The 27,938-nt window shown below is 38.4% G+C and overlaps 2 protein-coding genes across 4 annotated transcripts; one reads left to right on the top strand and one right to left on the bottom strand.

Moving 5' to 3' along the window:
* Positions 1–159: 159 nt before the first annotated feature.
* LOC104445885 lies at positions 160–10,994 on the bottom strand. 3 transcript variants are annotated; one of them, XM_039314084.1, is made up of 15 exons: positions 10,796–10,993; positions 10,569–10,703; positions 10,393–10,479; positions 10,038–10,109; positions 9,183–9,300; positions 7,056–7,174; positions 5,998–6,378; positions 5,770–5,904; positions 5,043–5,180; positions 4,683–4,838; positions 4,276–4,515; positions 3,976–4,142; positions 3,568–3,682; positions 3,093–3,173; positions 160–783 (listed from the first exon to the last, which is right to left on the bottom strand). In XM_039314084.1, the coding sequence occupies exons 1-15, from the start codon at positions 10,922–10,924 to the stop codon at positions 559–561; spliced, it is 2,298 nt and encodes a 765-aa protein (XP_039170018.1). In that variant the 5' UTR covers positions 10,925–10,993; the 3' UTR covers positions 160–558. The 3 variants fall into 3 exon arrangements, with proteins under 3 accessions (XP_039170018.1, XP_018730532.2, XP_039170019.1); XM_018874987.2 differs by having other exon boundaries at positions 9,099–9,300; XM_039314085.1 differs by lacking the exon at positions 5,043–5,180 and having other exon boundaries at positions 9,099–9,300; positions 10,796–10,994.
* Positions 10,995–12,815: 1,821 nt separating this feature from the next.
* Positions 12,816–27,691, top strand: LOC104443318 (methionine aminopeptidase 2B-like). The gene is given in 13 exon segments (XM_039312048.1): positions 12,816–12,855; positions 13,110–13,235; positions 16,475–16,514; positions 16,597–16,704; positions 24,227–24,326; positions 24,471–24,616; positions 24,694–24,785; positions 24,914–25,008; positions 25,320–25,416; positions 26,829–26,879; positions 26,882–26,971; positions 27,052–27,269; positions 27,396–27,691. Coding segments are annotated over 12 exon segments (1,263 nt in total). The 5' UTR covers positions 12,816–12,855; positions 13,110–13,120; the 3' UTR covers positions 27,507–27,691.
* Positions 27,692–27,938: the final 247 nt, after the last annotated feature.

Here is a 27,938-nt window from a genome sequence, read left to right on the forward strand (position 1 = left end):
AAATAATAGGAGTACATTTGTTTATCTCCTTTATTATTTTATGTATGGAAACAATAAGAATAATATTGTAATTTTAGACTTTGAACTTTATTATAAATAGATAGCTTGAGGTCATATCGATTTAACCAAGTATTTAGTTCAATTTTTGTCTTTCAACAATTCCCACAACTAAGAGTACTTGCATTGCAAAGTTTCGGAAAGGACAAAGGTGACAGCTTTAGCTGAAAACATGGAGAGGCCATTTCCCTAATTGAAGCAATTGCCCCCAAGACTTTCTCTTGAGGTGGATTGAACTGGTCCCCAAAACCTTTCAATTGCAACAATATAGAAGGCCACGTGTTTGTCATTTTTGCAAATAAAGCGAGCTCCTACTCTTGTAGGCTGGTCCTTGGAATTTGGTCATTTCAGATGGATTCATTGCCACCAATTATATAAAAATATGCCCACCATCCACCACAAAATCACATTAACAAAAGTGGAAAACATAGAAATATTAATTTTCTAGAGAGGGAAAAAAGGACCTTTAGATTGAGTTCAGAACTGCCATACCCGACACCTTCAAGAGTCTTCCACCTCACACAATTTTCTCGCTTCCCTCTTGAATGACTTAAGATATGGAAACACAACTGCTGCATGGGACCCATAGTGATGCTCAAAGATTATAACCAATCGATTCAAGGTCTCTCCAGCATCAACATCACCCAGTGATAGCTGAATGGATAAAAGCTTCACCAGTTCATATCCAATGACGACATGATCAGGACTATAAAGCTTTTCCAGAATCTACATATACACATACAGAACTGTGAGTAAAAATCTTTACGAAATTTTAGAGGCTTGCACTGTCTCTGTATGAAAAGCAAGCTGCATTTAGTAGACCTATCAATCATCCTGAAATAACTCAACATCACATTATAATCATGAAGTTTCTTTAAATTTTATGTTAGTTGAGACTGAAAAAATATTTATGTAGGAGGATGGATAGTAATCTCAGTAGTGATGATGACAACTCCCATTTTTCCCCTAGGAGTGCCGCATGCCTTTCAAGTTTTGAGATTATTCAAAATGCTCATGAAGAAGTTTGTACATGTCCCCACCCTTCAATGAATATTAAAAAACACACCCTCATGGTCACATATCCATGACATAGGCATATCCATACATTTGCGTACAAACATATCAAACTGCACTTTCAAAGTGTATTGTCCAAGCACTTGCAGCCCATGAAATAGGTGCCATGCCAACTTCATTTTAGAAAATGTTGAAAATGAGAACCGGTACCTTGCTAGGATGTATATTATGATGCATGTTTTCTATAATACATTTTCTCCCAATTTGATGCTTCACAAGACCTTGATCACAGAGAAGCAATTCTTAAGCTTCATTGTTTAACAGTTTAGCAAAAACTAGTATTTCTCTCTTCATGTCAAAATTCAAATGCCAAAAACAACTATTTGGCAATTGACATAAAACCTCATTGACACAAAATGCCTAAGTCCTCAAAACTTGCTTTATCTACAATAGACACTAACAGTTTTGCAGAAAACCTCTCACATCTTGATTAGCTTTGATTGATAAGATCAACTCTACAGAAATTGATCAATCTCACAAAATTCCACAAATTTACAATTAGGCTGTATATTATGCAAGTTTTAGATTCTCATGAATGACAGGAAATGTGAATGAGTAAACTAGGTACAAATCATTTATTTCTGAATCTTATAATCTGTTTATATCATGACGTGCATTTCCAACTTTAAGATTTGAAACTGGTTTTGGCAAAAAGTTACGTTTACCAAAAATGCAGAAGCTGATGCCAAGCTGTTCCATAAGCAAATGTCAACGAAATGTTGTGTTTTGCAGAAAAAGATAGCCGTAACTCTCAGTTAATCATCAAATATATTTTTTAGACTGATGTTCAGTGCAAATAATAAAATAATCATTCCTTGTTTTGAAAACCCAAAGAAACCTTTATCTACTGTATCACGTATTTGGTAAGTGACATTCAGCGTCACGATGCGTTCTTCATACCAAAGTGATCCATGATCTAGGTAACCTATATTCCTCTCAGCCCACTATAACAAGGCCTGTCAAAAGCATGGGCCACCTCCATACAATCAGAGGAAAAAAAAAAAAAAAAAAAAAAAAACCAATACTTAAAGTCATTCATTCCAATTGTACTTCTCATATTCATGGGAAATAAAATTCCCTGTACAGGAATCTATACTCTCTTACATGCTAGATATGATGGTGCCAAACATTTCCTTTTGCCACACAGCATCCTTACATAGTTTTATCTTAGTTGCAAAAAGGACTATGTCCCTACCACCTTTTGTCATCAATTTTACTAGGCCACCAAAAAAAAAAAAAAAAAAAAAAACATCATAAGCAAAGCTGGAAAAGAGACAACTAAGAAGAAAAAACCAACTATGGAATTTAAAGTTCAACAGAACAGTCTAACATCGTGGCAAGTCAAGTCATAATCTCTCAGACTTAACTATTACCTCACGAAAAGAATAGTCTGCTAATTTTCAAGACTTGTGCAAACATGGATATGGCAAATCTATGCAAATGTTGACATTGTACAAAGTGAACTCATAAATCTCTCAACCTAGATCATCCTCTTGTATGAATAGGAAAATCTACTAATGGTAAAGAATGGATTTGGTTTGCATCATCTACCCTTCACATTTAACTAGTGTTTTCAGTATCTAGGATTAGTAGGCAGGTAAAACAAACTGCAGGAGATAATCCAACAAAGCACCGACAGAAAATCAGTGTAGATCTTAGAAATCAGGGTATTCCTAGTAATTTCTGCTGTCAGAATGTTACCTATGTCTTTTCAGTAGGACTTTAAAAGCCTGAAATTCAAGTGCATATGGTTCACAAAAAAACTGAATAAAACCAACGAATTTGTTTAAGATCATCAAGCTTCTTATTCTGCCTCTCATCGACTCTGAGTATCAAGCCTCAAGTTAAAGCTATTATGCAAACTCAAACAAGAATATGATTGTTATGACCAAAAACATAAAAAGAATACAATTGTTGAAGGGTTAAAAAGATTCTAAGCGCCCACAACCACATACATATACCTGAATTGATGATTTGCAGTGCCCCATCGCGCACTGCAGCTCTCCAATGAAGCAGAATGCTTGTGCTATGCTGTCCTCTGCCTACGAATGTAGTTTTGACATATTTACATGAAATTTGTTACCCTTCAGAACTCGACATGTTAATGCTTTCTGATCGCAAAGGCTGCGCATGATAAAATTTCTGTTTCTTGATTTCTCTGTTTCTCTGTTCCCTGGAACAGGTTTGGAACAGAAATCCGGTGGGTAACGCAATTTCATTTCTCTATTTCTGAAACAGATTTCTATTCCAAAAATAGATTTGAAGAAGAAATTAGAAGCTAAAATTTTTAGCTTCTCAGTTTCTGAAATAGAAATTGAGAAATCAATTTCTGGCCAAAAATCAATTTCTATGCCAGAAATTTTGTCATGCGCGCCCAAAATAAGCCAATCGCTCAAGAAAAACACAATAAGGAAATGGTGAAGTGGAGGAACTTACTTCTGCAATGCTTTTGTTATATGCATGCAACACTTTCCTCAGCTGATCAAGAGATTCTAATGCATTAGAAAGTAAAGAACTTGACAGTTCTTTTCTAACTATTCCATCCTGCAACCTGTCAAGAAGTGAAAGCTCTTACAGATGAAATAATAGGTGATGCATGCAAGGAGAAGGACACGATTTGCAAATTCTAGTACTAGTTAGAAAAGAATTTTAGTGTAAAACAAAAAATTAAATTGGCAGTTTCACTTTTAATGCTCTTTTGTATGCACCCAACTATGCAAAATCTACAGCTCAGATTTACTCGAATTCATCAGGAGATAACCTCCTACCTTGCAGTAACCACTCCACACTAAGTCCTTATCCAAAATACCAAGGCAAAACCTTCATGGAGATACACGAAATTACCTTTTAATATTTCCTAAAGCTTTGCTCACCATCAGGCAAGAAGATTCCAGGTCACAATGGGACCCACATTTCAAGCAATATCCTACACCTGCATGAAGGGAGCTATAACTTTTCTCCTGGGCATTGTGATCCATTTCGCCAGCATAGAGATCACCAAACTTATCCACCTGTGAAAAATTTTATGTAGCCACCACAGGAACAAGAAAAAGATTCCTCAGACTAGTTTTCCAATGCTGTTATTTCAAACAGAAAGGCCTATAAAAATTAACATGTGTCCTAGGTGAGAATTACTTATGATACCTGTACATAAGGCTCCAAGCTATATATGTCTCCAGCATGTCTTGACTGCTTAAGTTTTTCAGTTTCAGATTTTATGTCAAATGTATCCAAAACTATGCCAGAGCAGTGAGGATGAAAACAATGAAAAGCACTCAGAACAAGATCAGAGAGATTCACAACTGAACAGCTTCTGCACTGACATCGAAAACAATAATTCTCTCCCAGAAATTTAAGGCGGTCTTGACAGCTCCATTGCCCAACCTGCAATCAGGGAATCATCAATATAATTAATAAACTGGGGAATTGTGAACAAGTTACATGCATTATTATTATCAAAGTTCTCCCCCATAGATTTCTGCACTGACGTTTAGTGACTCAGCATGATTATTAATTGAAATGAAGAACCTGGTGATCAAGGATCATAGTACCTGTGGACCATAAGACAACTCTAGGGAACATCCTGCTTCCACCAGTTCCGTTGTTCGGATGAAGAGAGTACGAGCAAGAAAATATGCATGAATATTTGGACGACAAGAATGGTTAAACAGACTGCCAACGGCATAAATAGCTTGACCAACGCTGACCTAGATAATAATCACCAAAACAGACCACAAAACATTAGAAAGACTTTCTTCTTTTGTCACAGGAAAAGTGACAATTCTGCTTGGACATATTCGATAATGGTAGATACATTTCTAAATAGCCAAAAAAAGAACAGCAAAAGGACCTCGGTGATATTCCATCAGAAATGCTAAGGCTTGATTAAAAAGCGTACTATCAGGAGAAACCTGTTCTATTGTACTAGCTGAAGCAGCTTCATTGGATGAAAGTTTTCTATGAGGATCTTGGGGAGTATTGGGATCACTAGATTTCATCCGGCTGATAGCCATAGAATTAAGCCTTATTTGACACATAATGATGATAATCCGCATCGATAAGAATGGGTGTGAAGCATTAGTGACTAGATAAAGGTAACTACGAACAACCTCAGAATCTTTATCTTGTCCATTAAGGAAAACAAAATTCATCATAGTAGCTATCAAAAGATTGAGATAATGGTGATAAGAGTGACAGATTCTTACCAATTGAAGTAATCAATTAAAAATAGCATTTTACAGTAGAATAATACACTTCTTAAATTTGTAGCCGCATATCCTTCTTATGAAACAAGAATAATCAAATATACTTGGTATAGGTGAATGGACAAGCTGTGGCAAATCAAAGGACATATTGACAGTGCCTGAACAAGTTGAATAGACACCCAAAAGTATGATATGTGGCTTCCAACCAAAACAAGAGCAACTATAAGATCTTTGTTTCATGACCAATAATGAGAAACAACTATCGGAACTGTATGTATGGAAGTAAAATTCTCAACTGCAGCTTGAAGGACACAAGTGTTAGTTGCAGGAGTGAAGAAGGAAAAATAGTAGGATATTCATCTTTCTCATGTGAGAGTGCAAGCCAGCATGTGCTCGTGCATGCCATTGTCGAGAGAGAGAGAGAGAGAGAGACCTGATATACAAAATAAGGATTGACTGGAAGGTCAAGGCTGAGAGAGTGTTGAAGACAAACAAGTAATACAATTGCGTATATACACAGTTCCAGTTTAACCTCTACTGCCAATTCAGTGTAACTATAAGAAAGATCCTGCAATTAAATAGATCCATGAGATACTCATGTAGCTTGAGAAACTTTAAAAAGGTTCAGGAACTAGATAATTTAATTAATGTCATAAGATACCAAGGCTTTTATCTCCACCAGGTCTCTTCTTTGCACCAGGGACTTCACTACCACTCGACCAGCTAAAACTACCTCGTGTGGCAATACAGCTGGCCAGTTTGCATCCAGGCATTCATGTCTGTGTTCTGGAAAGTGCTCAGGAATTTTCTCCTCCCAATTTTCAGAAGTAACTTCTCTGATGTGATTTTCAATCTCTGTAGGAACTTCTACATGAAGGCTAACCTCTTCCACGTTGTTTCTTGATTGATGTCCTCCTGCTTTTAGCTGGCAATGCTCAGAGCAGTACCGTGGTATTGCACAGAAAGAGCAGGGTACCACATCCACTGGTAATTCATTGAAGCAATAGTGACAGTACCTGTGTCGACAATTCTTCAATATGACCTGCATGGCAGGGGAGCACCCTCGTAATAAAATGTGTTCCGCAGATGATTAACCCTGACCTGCCTCAGATCATCACTATTATAATCTGGTCAAGAATCCCTGTGGGGAATCACTCGGATTAGACAAATGTGATAGTTTTTTGGCAATCACATAGTTCAAAATTTAAAAGCCCTAAACCTTTTACATGTGGTTCTGTCACAACCTTCACACATCCTTAAAAGAAGGCAAAGGGAATCGGCAAGTTGATACTTTTCGCCAGAAAATAGATTCATACTAAGGAAGGCAGCTAAGTCATGCCAACAGTATTTAACATGGATGGATTCTAGCTGGCTTACAAGTTAGTTCACTAGAAGGGCTTTAAGTAGTCCAGCTCATAAAATAAAGAATTGCTGTCATAAGCTGTGCAGAGTTGCTTCCATTAATGGTACATGGAATGCAATTTGTCATGGTGCGCCACAAGCTAAAGGTATGTGGAATGTGACTTTTATCAGTACTGGGTCGCCTGAAAGGCTAGTCAGGTGCTGATCTTTCGCACGTAAATTTATGCCTTAAACCGATGTGCATATGTCATTCCATGTGTCAACAGAGAACTACAAAAATTCTGTCACATTTGGCATTCTAGGACTCAATCTGTGAAAGTAGACAGACCAGAGACAAGCTAGGCTAAAAATCCTTACCGCAGCATAAGGTTCCTCACTGTGAACCAAATAAGATGGAGGAATTTCACCAGTTGAAGCCATCCCCCTTCCTTTATGTGGCATCACAATGGACTTCACTTTTACCTCATGTGGCACATCTATCAAAGGAGAATTATTGAGAATTAGGCGTTACTTACAGATCACCAGCAAAACAAGGTTCTCACCATCCAAATAAGGTATCCAATCATCAAGTAATCTAGTGACCAGAAAAGGAACTTCGCATATTAACCAAGGAAAACATTCCCCTCCTAAAACCCAACTTAAAATTATATCCCAAAATAAGGACAAAGGTCGACCAAAATTTCTCGATGGACTTTTCACTCATCCTCCCTCATAGGTAATGAAGGAACTGAAGAATGGATACCGGTAGTCTGACCAAATTTTAGTCATCAGAAGACAAAGACCAGCAAAATCAACTTTATGTATCCTAATTGAAGAAATGAACAATCTTTTTGAATGGAAGAATTTGTTTCCAGTAGGCACCTCAATATTGAACCATGCCTTCATCTAATAGCTACTTATTCTAGATTAATGGTCCCACATCCACATAGCATGAGAGGAAGAGCAACTGGGGATCTCATCGCCAAACTCCTTATTTGCCACCCAACTTCTAACTAATAGGTCAAGCTCTAAGCATAGGTCAAATCCTGGTATAAACAATAATAGAGCATTCATATGCCTTCATTCAATAGCTTGAACTTTTAGATCAGTGGGTTGTGGTCCTACATTTTTTGTAATTCCACTCATTCACTAACGAATATATGAAATTTTTAGATTTTTAATTCGCATTTCCTGAACATGATTTTAACATAATACCTGATAGAAGTATTAAAGAACTATGGAGTGCCATGTATCCTTGTTCAAAGAAAATTTTGCATAACCAATCACAAATTGTATGTACATAATATAAAAGTTTCCTTCAGCTTTGGTCTCTTTCCAGGATTTCACCACTTTCTTGAATCAACTCTTCAAGTTTTGGTAGGACAACCTCAAGTTTTGCATCAAATAAGGTTGGCTCAAGTTCATGCATAATGGATCGATCATGTAAGGTTTTGAGAATTTGAAATATTAGCTATTTAACCAAGAAAAAAAAAACAAACAATTTGTAAAAATTTGCCAAAACGAGTATGAATTGAATCATTCCAGGTCAGATAGATTTCACCAGTGTGACCAACTTTTGCCACCTCTATGCACAGTTGGCTGATGAAATTCTAGAATTTCTCTCTAGAAGACACATAGGCTTAAGATGCAACCTTGATACCAAACAAAGGAATAAACATGTCAATTACATGATAGAAGAAAGCTACTAAAAACTGAAGAAGCCTTCCAAAGATGTGATATTTGTGGGAAGAGATAAAAATGAATCTATGTAATCAAAAAACCCTTCCCAACATCGTCAGCAGGATCACAAAATTCAGCTTGTTTGGTTCAAAAGATCAGGAAGAACGAGAAAGGCTTCAATGTAGCAACTTGTTTAAAAGGACTAACGGAGAAGTAAAAAAAGGATGAGGAGGTATACAATCTTTTGCCTTAATAGCAAATATGTGGTTCTTAAATCCCTCCGAATCCATATGAATAGGATGGATTTCCAGGGTAGGGGGTGCTGGTAATAGATATGTCATTATTTCCCAAGTCAAACCTTCTCTTTTTTTCCAGTTCTGATGACATAGAAGAGCATTAAGGTCACGATACCTTTTCCTTGCTCTGATTAACACTCAAAACACGGTATGACCAAACCCTCCATCTCTTTTCTTCTTTTTCCCATCCTAATATGGATTATTACATTTCCCTCTAAATTATCTCCATCAAGCAAAGTTTTCACGTAGTAAATATTTAGCACATAGATCAGTAGTTCTCCCATATTAATATAAATGTTAAAATCATATTAAGAAACAGCAGAAAACAAACAAGGAACTTTGATATCATTCACATAGCTGCAGAAACAAGTCTCATGAGAAAGGCAGCAACAAGAATTCACCTCCACATTATATTATGCATGGACAACAAAGAATAATCTCACACCTGAAATTTTGAAGATGTTCTCATCATGCTGAGTTAATGAACCAGACGTCGTTGTGAACTGGACCTGAAGTAACTTCATCTCACCTTCAATCTGTCTCTTGCCACCCGATGATGTCTCCATCAAATTTGCTACATGCAAGTCTGCCATTGCATCTTCATAATTTTCTGAAGAAGCGTTGATCTTACCCCTCCAATACCATGCCTGCAGCAGAAATTAACTATTTTCAGAAAACCAAGTATGGCAAGCTAACCAGACCATAGAAAGCAAGAAGAAGGCACAATAAGGGTCGGTGTCCTCTGAAATTTTTTGGTGGCATAGTTTAGTAACTGAATTTGAGTTGAATTAAATAAGTCAATGCTTAAAGTAAGGTTTGAGCTCAAACCAAGGCATCTTTTTGAATTAGAGCTTCAATCAAGAGAAACTCAGCATACTTGAGCTCAACTCATCTCTGGCTCATGTAAATCAAAACAATTTCAAAAGTCAAATCCAGCCAAAGTTCGCTTAAGTCAAACTGCTACTATTTCTATAGAATAAAAGAGACTTTCATGTAACATGAAGGGACAGCTCTCTTTTATTCTCTTACGTGTGCTATTTGTGCAGCTTGTTCTTTGAACTGTTTTTGGTGCAATCAACTCTTCTACTTTGTATGATTTCACAACGAAGTCCCTTTGCATTAACACAATTGACTATGCTGAGAGAGTGTGCTTGTGTAGGGACGTCACCACCTAAGCAACCACCGGCCATGGCTATATGACCTTCGCACCTCTCAGTGTGAGGAGTGGTTATCACCAGCTTGGTTCTGGCAAGACCACACTCACCATAGATGACGTCACAGATGCAAGACAAAAAATATGCCACGTACATAGTCTATGATGCAAATTCCAATCACCGTTTTAACAGTAGAAGGATATTGCAATTGGAGTCATAGCTTCATATACCTTCGCATAACCCGGGGAAATTTGAAGCACCCTGTTACAGTCTCGAAGACACTCTATTTTAAAGCCGATTTTCTGTAAAAAGAGGAAATAGCAATGAGACAAGAAGAGAGAAGTTTGAAATTGAGCTTTAAGGGCCAAGCCTTAGTCCAGCATCAGCCACATTATCTCACTACAAATCCAAAAGATAATCACCAAGATGCATACAAAATCAAGAAACTTCCTTTGGTATAACCTGGTTGAAAGTACTGTAAAGCCCCAAAAGTAAAAGATATGGGTTTCAGAACAAGGAAACTGCCATGGGCAATATAATATATAGAAAAGGCATAAAAGGAGGGCGTACAGCACAAGAACTTACATACAATGCAACAGCGCGATTCACATATAAAACAGAGACGAGATTTTTGTCCTTGTCGCGAGCATCAAAGGGAGCAACGATGAGCGCCTATCAATAAGGAGGAGGGAAGCGAAAGTGAAGTGGCATAACAAGGAAAGCACAAAGGCACGCTAGAGGAACATGAAGGTTAACGTTACTTGGGAATAGAAGGCTAATGCCCCGGAGAAGTCGGCACTGGAGAAGCAGCGATTGCCCTTTTGCTTTGCATCCAGTGCAGCATCCTTGTTCTTACCAGAAACACACCTCTCAGGATCCACCAAGTCCCGTACCATCTAACAAACGATCCTAATCAAGCTCAGTATGATAGCTAAAGAAAGAGGTACAAAGCATATTTAATGGAGAGGGAAAAGGAAAAGGAAAGAACCAGCTGAAACTCGGGCAGGGCAAGAAAGAAGTGGAGAAGAGAAGCGGAGGTGGAGAGAATATCATCGGCGCTGCTTGCACCCACCACCGCCTTGAGAGTGTCGGGCACCATCGACTTCAGCCTCTCCATTTCACCACATCAGCAGTCAGTCCGAGCCTCTGCTCCGATGGCAGCCCGAAAGAGCTGAAACCGGTCTCTTCTTAAAGGGTACCCTTTGAAGCAACACGAACGCAACAGCACCCGACCGACCTGACCTGGGCAGTGTCGTCACCCTCATATAGATATCCCTCGAATCACTCTCTCAGTTTATTCCAAGAGGTCGTTCTAATTTTATTATTATATAAGCCTGAAATTAAAAGCGAAGGAAATAAAATAAAATAAAATAAAGGACAGTAGAGAAATCGGAGTAGACGTCGTCGAGGGTTCAGGAATCTTTGCACGGGTTTACACGAAGCAGCAGTTGCGACGAGGCGAGGTGAGGGCCTGGCTCGTCCTCCCACTTTGGTCGCGAGTGGCTACCCCTACCACCGCGCGAGGGCAAAGCAAGGCGCTGCCTTTGCACCATCGCCTCTTCCATCGGATTTCATCTTCTTTTCTTTACTTTTCCAACTCTTTTTCTTTAACATGAAAACGACAAGGCACCGTTCTGGTTTAATGGCAGTTTATAGAGCTCCATCGACTTGTTTTAATGGCCATGTAGATGAGAAAATTAATGAAAAAGGTCAGATCAGATTTATTCCATTTTCATTGAAAGATAACATAATTTAGGAAAATTTTCAAATAAAGATTTAAAGTACTCTCATTTTTTCAAATAAATGTCCAAAGTTAACATCATTTCAAATAAAAACTTGAAGTATTCTCATTTTCATAAATAAAGACCTGAAGTCGATATTATTTTAAATAAGAACATTAAAAGTGATCATATCAATCTTAAATAAAGGCTTGAACTCACCAACTGTTTTCCTTTCTTTCTTTATTTTTTCGTAAAAAATATAAAAAAACTAAAACTTAAGAAGAAGGGGAAACATAGGCATAAGCACTCTCTCTCGCCTATGGCCACTGCCCCCATCATCGATGGGGCGATGGCAACAACCGACAAGAGCACTAGCGCTTGGGCAAGGGCAATGACCCTCTCCTAAGACTAGGCGAGCCCTCGCCTCTATTCGGCAAGGGTTATGAGCCCTCGCCCCAAGTGCGGGTGACTCAGGCCGTCGTTGTCGCCCCACCGATGATGGGGCGATAGTCATAGGCAGGCAAGAGCCCTCTCGCTTGTGTGTTCCTCTTTTTTTTTTAATTTTTCTTTTTGAAGTTTTAATATAATTAAATTAAATTTTAATTTGTGTTTGGACAAAAGTATTATTAATCGATTGGAATTTTTTTTTTACTAGCAAGCCAGTGAAGTTGGGCTTCTATTTGAAATAGTTATTATCACTCTAGACCATTTTTTGATACTGATATAATCACTTAGATTATTATTTAAGAAAATAAAGATATTACAAGTTTTTTTACGGAATTTTTGCCATAACCTATAAAAGAATCAAAGTGGAGAAAGATAACAAGTGTTAAGACTTAGAACTTATTCGAATGAACTTTTTGCTTTTACTTTTCACTGGATCTAAATCTTGCTCTTCATGTGCTTTAATTTGTAATTTTGATGAAAAAGGAAAAATAATTTTTATATATCCAAAGAAATATAAATAAAAAAAAATGAATGTAGGAGCGGAGAAAAATAAAAGGAAGAAAAAGGAAGCGGCTCCTCGACAGTTCCTCGCCCTCTCGGTTTTTCCTTTTTTTTATTTTTTGTTGACCAATATGCCTCGAGACCTCGCTCTTAAAACCAAGAAGAGAAGGGGCGTGGGGGAGAGCCGCCTTGTATCTCTCTCGTATATATTTTTGGGTTCGTGTTGAGGAGGAGGAGGGGTTTGTCTGGTCTGGTCTGGTCGGCGCTGAAGGCGAGCAGTTGCACGTACAGCACGCGAGAGAGAGAGAGAGAGAGAGAGAGAGAGAGCGAGGGCGAGGGATTCGATTCAAACACGCTGAATTCAGGAACGGAGTTGAAGGTCGTCGTCGTCGTCGTCATCTTCTCCTCCTAGATTGCTTTTCCATTTATCCATATCTGTCAAACTATCGATGTATATTTAGGGTTCCGTCGAACTTGCTAACGCGGATGACGAACTTTGATCGTTTGTTTTTCCTGGCTTCTGACCGTTTCCGTCTTGCTCTTCCGCACTCCGCTCATTACCTTCTGTTTGCTCGACATTTGCTAAAACCTTTCCAAGCGTTTTATACGTCGCGCCCTCGTCTGCGATTTCAGGTCATTGGTCGATGGAGGGGGAGAACGTGCCCGTGGCAGCGGTTCCTGCCGAAGAAAATGGCGTAGAGGAGGCTACCGAGCGCCTTGACGCGCTGCAAACCGATGCCGACGACGGCAAGGATAATGGTCCTCCCGCTCTCTTTTCTTGCGCTACCCAATAACCCCCTTCTCTTTGGAGAGCGCCTTGGCCGCGTTTTCTCTAGTTGTAATTATTGGGGATTGGTGGACATTTCCTGCCTGCTGCATCTAGATTAGGTCCTTGTCTTTTTTTCCTTTTGGTCTTGTTGACACCTAAATTTTGGCGATCCGATCATTTATTTATTGCATAGAAAATTAAGAATTAATTTTATCCCTGAAAAAATATTAATTGCATAACAAATAATTTTAGGTGCATTCATTTTTCTATTGCAGTCACATTGGGTCGACGATGGTGGATGGACTCGAACGAACGATTTTAAGCTTGATAGATATGAAGGCATTTCTTTATTTCAAACAAGAAATGGATATCTTCGTCAAATACTTGGAGGAAAATTCACAATCGGAACAAGACCAAAAGAAATATCGTGTCAATATTCATTCAAGAGCATAAAAGGAAAATTTGACCAATGAAAATGAATAAAAAGAAAGGATGATATGGTAGTTGACGTTTTATATATTCATATAATGTATCAGCAAGAAGCGTACACGGCGTGATATATTCTTCGTTCGAAAACATGAAAGTCGCAGATTTTGAGCGCACCCGAGAGGGGAAAGAAAAACAAAAGTGAAGATTTTATAATATTTTATCACATTTTCTTTCCTTGGTGGGGGGCTTCGTGCATGCATATAAAAGGAGGCCACACATATTGAAAATAGACGGCAGCCACAATTGAGAGCATTGAAGAGAGAGCATCACGCCCCCTTGAAGAAATCGTGGTGGCCGGCAAATTGATAATTTCAGAGAGAACACACGAGAGAAAGAGAGATCTTGGAGAGGAGAGCCTCGGTCAAGTCCTCTATACCAGTGCCGGTCAACACTTGCAATTCTCTGATCCTGCCGCTTGCACAACCGTAAGAGAGCAGCCGCGACATCGACGCATCCATGGCCACATTGAAGGGGGGGCTCGCTTCTTTCTGATACCAGATACTCTACACGCTAAAAGAATAAACGTAGCACCGAGCGTGAGTCAAGACGCCACCGTGAAGCTGCCACTCTTTCCCAGCGACGGTGCTCTGTTCCTGCCTTGCACGGAGCGACACCCACGAGTTGCTTCCTCGCACCGATCTACATCACTCCTTCTAGCCGCAATCACCATAACGAATTGCTGCTCAGTGCCCTCCATCATGATGACATAAAGCACCATCGAGACTTACAGCATCCTCACCGAGCCAAGTTAGATAAATATTCTGTTTTGCAGGTTTTTGAGCAGAACCAGGAGATATGGAGAACTGGGAACAAAGGACATACTCGTTCAACTGGAAAGGTTGAGTCCACGCGGTCAAACCATCCACCCACCATAGCATTAAACACAGACTCAAGTCCTGCAAGTGATGATCTACGACCAAAGCATTCAGCAGCACGTTTCCACCAAACTTGCAAATCTGTCTTCACATCCAACAGATTGGGCGAAGCATCTAGGACCAAGTCCGGCTCAACCCGATACACACCTCGACGTCAACCGCTTTGATGATTCTCTGAACAACTCAACCGACACCAAATTCTTCAATGGGCACAAGAGGGCGTTCCCAATACAAAAGAGGCGGTGAAGTTTGTCCTGTTTTGCCCAAGCTTTTTTAAAATGGCGAAGCTTGATAGCAAAGTGAAAAGAAGCTGAAGTTCTCAAATAGAATACCAAATACTCTTATGGAACGTGTCCGACCATTACCGAGCAACCATGCATGCTACTGATTGCCGGCCTTCCTCACCATGATTTCCGTGACCCATCATCCATCTGAATTCGGAAACGTCATCCATGTGACATCGTGAATTAGGTAAGACTCTCCATCAATTTGATTTTCATATATGTCGCTACCTAATTTGTAATATCGCAATATTTCTTTGAATGTTTGATTGATATTGCCATATCCAAGAGATCTCTTGATCTCTCGAATTATGAAATTTTCCTAATTTTACAACGTGCATACGATTGATGGTCCGATTTCACGCTCGAAATACGACTCGCAATCACACGGAAAAATCGCCAATCCGATCTCACGCTCAAGATACGATTCGCGATTTCATTTGAAATTGGCCAATCCGATCTCATGCGCAAGATACGATACGTCAATTTATTTCCCAAAATTAAATGGACATGGATGATATTTTGCTTGATTTGGTGCCGTGCTGTTTTTGATGCCTTTATTTGTTCGCTCCCGTAAAAGGAAAAAAAAAACATTTGAGTTAGATTAGGTTCATGTTAGAAATACTTATTTTAGGATTATTTTGCATGTTTAGAATAGGAAATTTATTTATTTCGACTTCCTTAAATAAAAATCCAAAAAAGATGCATTCATTTAAGATGTTAGTTTTATATTAGGATAGATTGCATGCTTATTAAGAAAATAAAAAAATCATGTACACGTCATATAGCGTTAGGGTCACGAAATGCACGTCATTTAGTGATTGTTGCTAGGTTCATTTAATTAGAAATTGCCTGTCATTAGAATTAAGTCATTAGGTTAATTTAGATTGCACATTTAATCATTGCATTTCTTTAGAAATTATTTTACTCATGTCATACAATTTAGGTCATATTGCCATGTCATATCATCTTAGATTAGTAGCATGCATTGCATGATTATCATTAAATAAGTGAAAACAAAAAAAGAGAATTTGCGTGTTAATTAGAAACCATATCCAAGGTTGTTGATGTGGATTTTGAATTAACAATGCAGATGCTTTCATTGCTACGAGATAAGTCCTGCATTTTCTATTTGCTTTCTTGGATGTTAAATTGATGGATTGCGCACCCGCATGATCGCCTCGCATGTTAGAGAATTAGATTTAACATCAATCCAAGCTGCCTGCAAAATTTTCTTCGAAATAAAAAAGAAATGTACCGAAAAGGCGTTAGGAAAGTCTAGCGTAACCAAGTCCCCGAATTCATAATCTCTGGTTCGTAGGAGTAAAGTAAATCTCCCGTTACTTTACTTGGCTTTCTAATCGACCCACCAAAAATAGATTAGTGGCGACTCCTAATTGAAAAATCATTTGCATGTTATAAACTTGAAGCTAAGTCGCGAATTGGTATGGGCTTGGGAGAGCCCGAGTTAAGTTTAGGCTTAACAATCCATTAGCTAAACCCTAGGTGGTTCACACCCGACGAAAAATTGGTCGCGACAGGTCTGCATTGATCGTGACTTAATTTGGTTCGATTTTCCTACAGGAGAAGTCACCAAGAAGAAAAAGAAAAAGAATAAAAGCAAGTAATACTCTTTCTACCTCCTCCCCTACCCTTCCCTCCCAATGAGTGCAGTTTGAGAATTTTAACCCTTGTTTGGCTCTTAGGAAAAAGAAAGAATTGCCCCAGCAGACTAATCCGCCCTCAATTCCTGTTGCTGAACTTTTTCCATCTGGGGAGTTTCCAGAGGGTGAAATTCAACAGTACAAGGATGAGTGAGTTCCTGACTTATCGTGCTTTTTTATCTGTAATCGTTGTGGAGTCTATTGGTTGGATGGACATTTATATAGTTTCCTTCCTGCCCTTCTAGTGGCCAGAATCTTCTGTTAATTACTTGTTGTAGCTGCATTAAGCGTGTCTAGGAGATTTCTTTAACTTACAATTGATACGAGGTGAGGTTCCGCAAGAACTTTGTATTGTCAATTGGAAACCTTTCTTTACTTTGTTCTCTTCCGTCTATTGTTGAGAGAAATTTTTCTATCATTAGAAACTAGAGTCTCAGAATGGGACTTCCAATTGAAGTAGGAAAGTGGAGGTGACCAAAGAGCATAGTCTCGGAGTGCTGCTCAAACCAATACCTGGACCACAACTATGCTTGATTGAATTCCTGGTGACTCCCCAGAACTTCATCAGTCATGTCCCTCGCCTATTTTTAAGTCAGTCTTGGGACTCTGATTTTATCATTCTACAAGGCCAGTCGATCTGTGTTTAACTTGGCCACCTATTCCTCTAGTAAAGAGCAAATCATCATCTTTTTGCTCTTTTAAAAGTGGTCCAAAGCTCTCTTTGTCAACAGCAAAGAGTAAGGTTTCTTAAGAAATGGTATCACAAAGTATGAAATTGTGTGTTTGAGCATGAGAGAGAGAGAGAGAGAGAGAGATACACAGTGGGTTCAGGTCTTTAGATGTAGTATTTTGATGCAGCTATTATGTTTCTACTTATAGATAAATTAGCAGTCTTACATTTTTTAGAGTTTTCCTTTTTCAACTTGGAGTAGAACTGTAGAGAGTCTGTTAATATTGTTGTAACTTTGTAATAGAGTTTCTACAAGTATATACTTTGGGAGTGTGTTATGCAATTCTTCTCCTAGGTGTGCTGCTTAAGAAACTCTAGGTATGATGCTTAGGAAGCTTCAGGTGTGAAGCCTAAAGATTTATTCTTTGATGTTGATCTTGCTGTCCTACATCAATTATGGTATCAGAGGGAAGGCTTCTATACTTTCTCCCACAATAATGACCAACTTTGAGTTGAATTCCGAGGTTGGTGAGTTGACATCCAAGTCGGACACTATGCACAAAGATCACGGATGCCATTTTAAGCAACAAACAGCTAGATTGATAAATTCTTTGAGCAAATAAAGAAGTTTATTGCCCTGGGAGTGCAACCAAGGGAGACAACTGTCAAGCAAGTCCCTCCACAAGATGAAAATATTAGAGGTGTTCAAAATTTTCAAGTATTAGAAGAGTCTGAACTCGAGAAGGAAAATCTTGAGTGAAATGATGTTGTTGAATGCACGAAAGAGATCAAATATGAATGGGTCAACGATGGCTTGAAAGTTAGTGCTTCTGGTTTGGAGATTTCAGTCATGTTGCTTGTCAATGTTCAGTGAGGGTGCACGTTGGGGAAAACAAGGAAGCACCAGTTCAAAGTGGCTCTCTGAAGATCAATGTTGGTGGTTTTGCGGAAGCGTGTGTGTGTGCAAGTGTTATGTGTGAATAAAAGGACTATAAAGGCAAAGGGAGAATGGGTTAAAAAAAGAGAGCTTTTATTATGAAAACTTTTATTACAGAGGAAGGGTTTTGGAAGGAGTGTGTGTGGTTTTTCTACAACTCAAAACACGCACCCCAACCCCTATTTATAGGCGTGAGCACCGCCTCTTCTTCACCGACATTAAGTACAAGAAATAATAAAAATTCAGCTTGCTTCTTTGTCTCTGCATGTCGCGGCTTCTCCCGAAGAATCTGGTCTCTTCTCAATTTTTCTGCATTATTCTATTCTTTGCAACTCCCAGCCACTTTTGTTGACTTTTCAACTAATTTCCAGCTGGCTTTCTTCCTTCATACGTAGAGCAGTCTAGGGAGTTCTAGATTTTTCACAAAATAGATCATATTTTAACACTCCTCTTGATCCATTTTTGTGATACTCCAAGCATGCCTCTCAATGTCTTGAATTTTGCCGTTGGTAGTGCTTTAGTGAGTATGTCCGCAATTTGATCTTCAGTCTTACAATATTTTAGCTCGATATCTCCTTTGCTTTGCACTTCACGAATGAAGTGATATTTTATATCAATATGTTTTGTTCTTCCATGAAAGACCGGATTTTTTGATATTGCTATTGCGGACTTGTTGTCGCAAAATATTGGCGTTGATTCCATTTGTGGTTCTCCAATGTCTTCTAAAATTCTTCGAAGCCATATTGCATGACTAGTAGTTGTAGAAGCCGCAATATATTCTGCTTCAGCAGTGGATTGTGCCACTGAGTCTTGTTTTTTTGATGTCCATGAAAATATTCCAGAACCTAATGTGAATGCATAACCAGTGGTGCTCCTCCTGTCATCAGATGATCCTGCCCAATCGCTATCAGTATAACCGATCAACTTAGTTGTTGCGCTAGGTCGGTACCAAATACCATAATCAGTGGTTCCTTGTAAGTATCTTAGAATTCTCTTGGTTGCTCCAAAATGAATTTGGCTTGGACTCTGCATAAACCGTGATAGTAAACTTGTCGCGTACATAATATCTGGTCGTGTAGCAGTAAGATAAAGTAGACTCCCAATTAGGCTTCTATAGAGTGAAGCGTCTGCTTTTGCAGCTCCATCTTCTTTCAATAGTTTTTCATTCATCACAAGTGGTGTTGCCATTGTTTTGCAATTATTCATCTTGAATTTTTCAAGGAGCTTTTCGGTATATTTCTTTTGCGAGATGAAAATTCCTTTATCTTGATTGACTTCAATACCGAGGAAATAGTTCATCAAGCCCAAGTCCGTCATTTCAAATGTCTTCATCATTTCTTCTTTAAATTCTCGGATCATTGTCTCATTGTTTCCTGTATATATGAGATCATCTACATATAGAGAGACAATGAGAGTGTCGGACTTACCTTGGGTCTTGATGTAGAGTGTTGGCTCACTCATACTCCTCCTGAATCCTTGTTTGATGAAGTATTCATCGATTCTACTATACCATGCACGTGGTGCTTGTTTTAACCCATATAGGGCCTTCTTAAGCTTTAAGACTTTTTCTTCATTACCTTTGACAATAAAGCCTTCTGGTTGAGCTACATATATTTCTTCTTGAAGGTATCCATTTAGAAATGCTGATTTTACATCTAGTTGATAAATCTTCCAATCTTTTTGTGCCGCTAAGGCTATAAGTGCTCGAATAGTATCAAGGCGGGCGACGGGAGCAAAAGTTTCAGTATAGTCGATACCTGGTTGTTGCAAGTATCCTTTCGCCACAAGCCTTGCTTTATGCTTCTGGATTGATCCATCCGCATTGAGCTTCGTCTTATAGACCCACTTGACGCCAATGATCTCTTTGTCTTCGGGTCGATCGACAAGCTCCCAAGTTTCATTTTTCTCGATCATCTTGATCTCTTCCTTCATGGCTTTTATCCAGACTTCTTCTTTGGATGCTTGTTCGTAGTTTTCTGGTTCCAAAATAGCAAAGTTGCATGTATCGTAAATTCTTTTAAGGGCTTTTACCCTTAGTACTGGAGACTTTGGAGTAGACTCTTCTTGTGTTGCTCTTGGAGAGCTTGGTGGAGTTATATCGTGAGTGGTAGAATCCGGTACTACTCCTCCTTCTTGTGACATTGTCTCCTCTTGAGCAGGTGGTATGTCTGGCAAGGTTATGTACTTCTTCTCAATCTTCTCGCTTTCCCAATTCCAGGCAGCATTCTCGTCGAACTCGACATCTCGACTAATTATTAGCTTTTTAGTTCTTAGGTTGTAAATTCGATAGCCTTTTGATTGGTCACTATATCCAAGGAATATTCCTTTTTCTGTCTTTTCATCTAGTTTACTCCTTTTTTGAGTAGGGATGTGGACGTAGCAAATGCATCCAAACACTTTAAGATGCTTTGCTGAAGGCTTTCGTCCACTCCATGCTTCGACTGGAGTTTTATTTTGTATAGCTTTCGTTGGACACCTGTTTAGTAGGTATACAGCAGTATAAACTGCTTCTGCCCAGAAAGTGTTGGGAAGGCCTTTCTCTTTTAGCATAGACCTTGCCATCTCCATGACGGTTCTATTTTTTCTTTCAGCTACTCCATTTTGTTCTGGGGCGTAGCCAACAGTTAGTTGATGATGGACTCCTTCATCTTCACAAAATTTATTAAACTCCTTTGAATTGTATTCTGTGCCTCTGTCACTTCTTAGGACTTTGATTCTTTGGCCACTTTGATTCTCGACGTGGTTCTTGAATTTTCTAAAGATAGAGAAAACCTCAGATCTTTCTCGAAGAAAATATACCCACGTCATTCTTGTATAATCGTCAATGAATAAGATGAAATATTTATTTTGACTGGGTGTAGGTGTCCTCATCGGACCGCACACGTCCGTGTGGACAAGTTCCAATGGCTCCTTAGCTTTCCATGAAACTCCAGATGGGAAGGACTGTCTCTGTTGTTTTCCAAGAAGACAGCCTTCACAAACATCTGAAATTTCTGTGATGGCTGGAAAATCTCTCATCATATTTTTCTGATGGAGAATTTTTAGCCCAGCAAAATTGAAGTGGCCAAATCTTCGATGCCATAGCCATGAATCATCAAGTTGAGCTTTCATGGCTATATCTTTGACCAATTTCCATTGAATAGGAAAATTGTTATTTTTCATCTTAACAGAGGCAATGATATTTTTATATTTATCATAGATAATGCAGGCATCTCTATTAAAATATAGAGAATACCCACTTTGTATCATTTGGCCCACACTTAAGAGATTTTGTGCAAGACGAGGGACTAAATATACATTACGTATATATTTTGGGCCTTTATTCGTTTCCACGGCGATGGTGCCTTTTCCTTTGACATCTACTAATGCACCATTGCCCAACTTTACTTGAGATTTCACCGACTTATCAATATGAGTGAATATAGATTCGTCCCCCGTCATGTGATTGCTACACCCACTATCGATGTACCATGTTTCATTTTTATTGTCATTTGCCGCTTGGCCTGCGTAGAATGTATTCTCTTCACTTTCTTTTTTTCTACATAGTTTGCTCGATTATTTGTTTTCGAGCGACAATCTTTTTCTACGTGGCCATATCTTTTACAAAAGCGGCATTGTTTTTTATTTTTAAACCAACAATCCTTCTCCAAATGATTTGTTTTCTTGCAAATACCACAAGGTGGATAATTTTCTTTTTTATAATTTCTCCTCCTCTTTTGTTTTTCCATGAGCTCCTTCCATCATTTTTAGTTTGATGAGACCGTATATTTACTTTAGACTGAAAGGCACTTTCGACTGAATCTTCATCTTGTGCCATTAGTCTTTTCTCATATGCTTCTAGAGAGCCAATTAATTCACTTATTGATAGGGTCGTCAAGTCTTTACTTCCTTCTATAGTTGTAACTATGGAGTTGTATTTTTTGGTAAGTGACACCAATATTTTCTCAACAACCCTTTGATCAGTTATCCCATCTCCATAGGCTCTCATTTGATTAACGAGTTCCTTTAATTTTCCACAATATTCTTGTACGGTCTCATAATTTTTCATTTTAGAATTCTCAAAATCTCTTCTTAGTGTTTGAAGACGAATAGTGCGTACCTTTTCCGATCCTTGAAATTCTTCTCGTAGTATATCCCAAGCCTCTTTTGCAGTCCTTGCTCCAATTATTCTCGGAAATACGGTTTCCGAGAGTGCTTGTTGGATAAAATATAGCGCCCTTGCATCCTTTTGTAGTTGATCCTTGAAACACTCGCACCTTTGGCGGAGCCTCGTGACCTTTTTCCACGATGTCCCATAAGTCTTGGGCCATCAAGAATGTAGTCATTTTTATGCTCCAAAAGTCATAGTTGTTCCCATCAAAAATGGGAATGGGAAATGAGGACGAGGTAGAGTTGGCCATGGTTTAGTTAGTGGGTATTTGGAAATAGTAGTTTTAGGAGTGGGTGGGTAGGACAAACGCCCGACACCAACCAAAGACGTGGCTCTGATACCACTGTTGGTGGTTTTGCGGAAGCGTGTGTGTGTGTGCAAGTGTTATGTGTGAATAAAAGGACTATAAAGGCAAAGGGAGAATGGGTTAAAAAAAAAGAGCTTTTATTATGAAAACTTTTATTACAGAGGAAGGGTTTTGGAAGGAGTGTGTGTGGTTTTTCTACAACTCAAAACACACACCCCAACCCCTATTTATAGGCGTGAGCACCGCCTCTTCTTCACCGACATTAAGTACAAGAAATAATAAAAAATTCAGCTTGCTTCTTTGTCTCTGCATGTCGCGGCTTCTCCCGAAGAATCTGGTCTCTTCTCAATTTTTCTGCATTATTCTATTCTTTGCAACTCCCAGCCACTTTTGTTGACTTTTCAACTAATTTCCAGCTGGCTTTCTTCCTTCATACGTAGAGCAGTCTAGGGAGTTCTAGATTTTTCACAAAATGGATCATATTTTAACAATCAAGCAAACATAGTTGAAAATGATGGTTTCATGATACCATACTAGTTTTATTATCACAAGAAGTTTGGTCAGGAGTTTTACTCAAAATATGCCCTAACTGAACTTCTTTCGACTCGAGGGACAAAACTTATTGAAGTGATGCTTAGGAAGCTTTGTGTGTGAAACCTGAAGGTTTATTCTTTGTTGTGGGACTCGTCATCCTGCATCATATTTTTGGTCCATTTTCTTTAATCTACCTTGGCACTGGGAAAGGGATTTTTTTTTATGTACTTGTAGTGCTTTCTAAAAGGATGATGTTGTGGCGATGGCCTTTCTATGTACTCTTCTTTTATAGATGCTCAAAGATGTCTTTGAACATTTTTAATTTGCGACACATTTTTTTAATACTTACGTAGAAAATCATTTGTCAAATGTGTTATACATGGCATTCTGTGTCGCTTCTTGCTTGTTAGTAGATGTGTCATGATGGGGGCTTCAAAAATGTGAAATGATTAATGTGTCATTGTGGGCTCAAACAAATAAAGTATAACCATCTTAAATTGACATGTCGTGGTGATGACATGAGAACATGAATTGCTAGCTCTTGGAACAGTTCGCCATGGGCCTGAAGTCTGAAATTGATGCACATCTTGATCTTTTGCATTCACCTATATAAATTCACTAGTCTATTCTATGATGATTTGTTGATGGTAGACAATATAGAGAATAACCTATGCCATTGTCTCTGATCTTTCTATATTTCCACTGTGCCACATTACTTCTTTTTGCCCTCAAGTTTCAGTCATCAATAATATGTGTTGGCTGGGCTTTTAGCTTTTTCTTTTGATGTAATCTAAGTTTCTTTCATGATCATTTTCATGAGGAGCTCAAGTATTGACAAGATATTAACTCTTATATAATTTTATATAATTTTAATGCGAGAGCCACTAGTCACCATCAGAAGTTCTTTTTACTTTTTTCAATTCTATATGGTTATGTGAAAAATACAAATGGATAGACACACAGACATGTAGAGAAAGATTTCATGCCAGTCTTCCCTCTAGCTCAATCACGTAGCTTTTCTAGGTATTGCTAACTTCTAAAATCTTATGTGCTGAAATTTCAATTCATTTATAGTAATTTATGGAGGGTGACGTCTGAAGAGAAGAGGGAATTGGAGCGCCTTCAAAAACCAATATATAATTCAGTTCGACGAGCAGCAGAGGTTCATCGACAGGTTGCAATCTCCGTCTACTTATGCTCTTATTGCTGCTCAAAATGCATATTAGACTGTGTATGGTGAAGGGAAAAACATATCGACCACTTTTGCTATGAACTTTCTTATTACTTCTTGACTTTGGCTTGATTTATTTCTAAGCAGGTTAGGAAGTATATCAGGGAAATTTTGAAACCCGGAATGCTAATGACTGACTTATGTGAGACCTTAGAGAACACGGTTCGTAAGCTAATATCTGAAAATGGTTTGCAAGCAGGGATTGCTTTCCCTACAGGATGCTCTTTAAATTGGTATAGTGATGGCTTTTGTGTTCAACTTTACTTGATTTTGTTGGATGTATCTTCTTTCTCACTTCCTCTCTTTTTAGGGTTGCTGCTCACTGGACTCCAAATACGGGAGATAAGACTGTGCTTCAGTATGATGATGTGATGAAGTTGGACTTTGGGACTCATGTTGATGGTAATTTTATTGAGTTTGTTTAGCGAAACTTCTTTTCGCTTGCTGCTTATATCTTAATTCATTTTTGCATGACTTGTATCGGTACCTTGCCTTACTGATCTTATCTCAAAAGTCTACTCAATTTGCAGGGCTTATAGTCGACTGTGCATTTACAGTGGCCTTTAATCCCATGTTTGATCCTCTGCTTGAAGCCTCCCGGGAAGCAACGAATGCTGGTATTAAGGTAATTCACACTTCCTGGACCGAGTCTCATTAGATATGAATTGAATCCATGACATATCGCATGGTTCCGTCTTGCTTTTGTTGATTCATCATAGATCAAGTTTTGTTTTTACTCACTTTTCTCAGCTCTAGAAAGGAGTGTGATGGTGAGAGAGTTATTGCTGTACCTGGCTGTGTTTAAAGGATAATATTTTTATGGCATTTTTCCTTCCTAATCCATAGGAAGCATCAGGCAGAATTTCATTGCATGAGATGGATTCATCATCTCTCTTCAAGATCTAGACATGTCAATCATAACCTATGGTTTTATAGGAATCTGGAATAGACGTTCGTCTTTGTGATGTTGGTGCTGCAATCCAAGAGGTCATGGAGTCATACGAAGTTGAAATTAATGGAAAGACTTTTCAAGGTACTTCCCTTACTCAGGTAGTTGCGTAGTTAAATGCAGTTCTTCCATTGCCATGAATGATGTGTGTTAATTTGGTTGGCTTGTTAGTTTATGCGGAGGAGTTGATTTGTGTGATGTTAACTCGATTGTACTTTGGTCTTCTCTGGCAGCTAAGATGTTTTTACAATGGTTTATCCTCGTAACTCTTCTTTTTTGGTTTGTTTAGGTTTAACAGTATGTGCTTCTGTCAATATATGAAGCATCACTATATCACTAATGCTCCCATTGCTTTGGTTGGTGCATTATTTAAGAATGTTATGGCAGACATTAATTAGGAAAACTGGAAAGTAACAAAGTGGTTTACTTTGCTAGGCTAATTACAACTACACTTTTCTAAGCATAACTGGTGTTATGTCCACTGAGGGACTCTTAGGCATCGTTTACATAGTTAATTGGTCAACTTCTGCTCATGTATGTGGGGAATTGTAAAAAAATTGCAATTGAGTTTAAAGTTGAATATAGTGAGATCATTGCAGAATTGCTTGTTATGACGCCGAAATTATTGAACTAGTGGAATTGGACCCCTAAATTCGTTGCTCGTGGTGGTAATATGTCACTGTTTTGGTGCATATGTTCCTCTAAGGTGTGAGTTTGGCATTATTTGATTTTGTTTTCATCCTATCTTGTGGAATATATTGACAAATACACTGATAAAGCTTTATGTTATATTTCCAAGTATGCCTTACAAAGCCAGTTATGGTCTTCTCATTTCTGCAGTTCCTTAAAGTGACTTCTGTTTTTCGTCATGCAAGAATTCTTATTATGAGGATCTGAACTCCATTTCTTTTTCTTTTTCGACCCGCTGTAGCTCCATTCTTACTCTTCTTTTCTTGGCCTGCTTCTCTAGAGACATCTTTGTCTTAATTGCACTTATTCCTTTTGCTTATTCTGATGCCTTGCCCACATTAGTTCCTCTTAAGTATGTGGTCATTGCAGTTTAAGAAATTATTTGTTGATTGTAAGTGAAATTCCAATTATACATGTCTGCACTTCATTAAATTCTCTTAATGCCATGGATGTAATCTCTATGGACCCTTCAGTTCTCAAAACTGACTGAAGTGTGAAATTTCTTGATCATCTATATGATTTGATAGCTAATATTGATGCTTCATCCCACCTTTCTTTTTACTCTGTACAATTTTCATTTTCAAATCACTTTAGTAGACTTTGTAAAGTCGGTTTTCATAGTTGCCTTGATGTCTCATCACTAAAAGCATTTTTCTCAAGGCTTTTGCTTCTGCTCTGTATATTATTCGATTTTGATCTAACTTGTTGCCTTGGCATTAGCACAGGAACTTAATTTTAAGATTTAAGTTATAGACTTAGGAACAAATACTTTCCTAATGTTTGGATTATTGTATGACTTGTTGCAGTTAAGAGCATCCAGAACTTAAATGGACATAGCATCGGGCCCTATCAAATCCATCTGGAAAATCTGTGCCCATTGTGAAGGGAGGTGAGCAGACAAAAATGGAAGAGGGTGAATTTTTCGCTATTGAAACCTTTGGTTGGACAGGTAATCGCCTTTGCATTTAATGTAGGTTTATTATAAGTTTGTTTCAATGTCCTGTTAGGGGTAACTTTGTTCTTTTGCAGGAAAGGGATATGTAAGAGAAGACTTGGAGTGCAGCATTTACATGAAAAATTTTGATGTTGGCCACGTCCCGTTGAGGCTGCCCAGAGCAAAGCAACTCTTAGCAACAATTAATAAGAACTTCTCCACCTTAGCATTTTGCAGACGTTATTTAGACCGGTTGGGTGAGACCAAATATCTTATGGCATTGAAGAACTTATGTGATGCTGGAATTGTGCAGGTGAAATTGATTTAATTTGTTTTTATTGAGTTTTTAGATGACATACCATTGGGCCAATTTTTTACATGCCCTTCACTAGACAGATGATGCACTGGTGTATAAATATTGGATTTTGTTCACATGCAGCCTTGTCCACCTCTTTGTGACGTCAAGGGAAGCTATGTCTCTCAGTTTGAGCATACCATCCTACTCCGGCCAACTTGCAAGGAGGTCATATCCAGAGGTGATGACTATTGATCTTCTGTATGTAACATGTCAGTGAATACCAAGAAGATAAAAAGGATTACATGTTAGCAAGATACCGTTTGGCATTTACTTTGATTTTGGGGTGTTGGATTTGTGTTTGTTTCCTGCGTCTCTCGTCTGAAAAAGATATTAAATGGTTCAAGATATATGATGATTCTTCTTCTGGAGTTGCTTCAGTGTTGGTTCTGTTGAACTGTTTGAGACATATTATGAGGTAGGGTAGTGGTAGAAAATTTGCTTAGAAGCAAGTTGTGCAGACTGTAACTTGCTTTAATAATTTACGATGTGGGGTGGACAGTGTTTACGGACATAACTTGGCTGACATCCCTTTATGTAAATACCATAATACTTTCATTGACATCCTTGGCTTGTAACAGGGATAAACATGTTCGACCTTGTTCTTAGCATTTTTTGAAACTTGAG

The sequence above is a fragment of the Eucalyptus grandis genome, chromosome 5 (assembly GCF_016545825.1).
Source record: "Eucalyptus grandis isolate ANBG69807.140 chromosome 5, ASM1654582v1, whole genome shotgun sequence".
NCBI classification, from domain to species: Eukaryota; Viridiplantae; Streptophyta; class Magnoliopsida; order Myrtales; family Myrtaceae; genus Eucalyptus; species Eucalyptus grandis.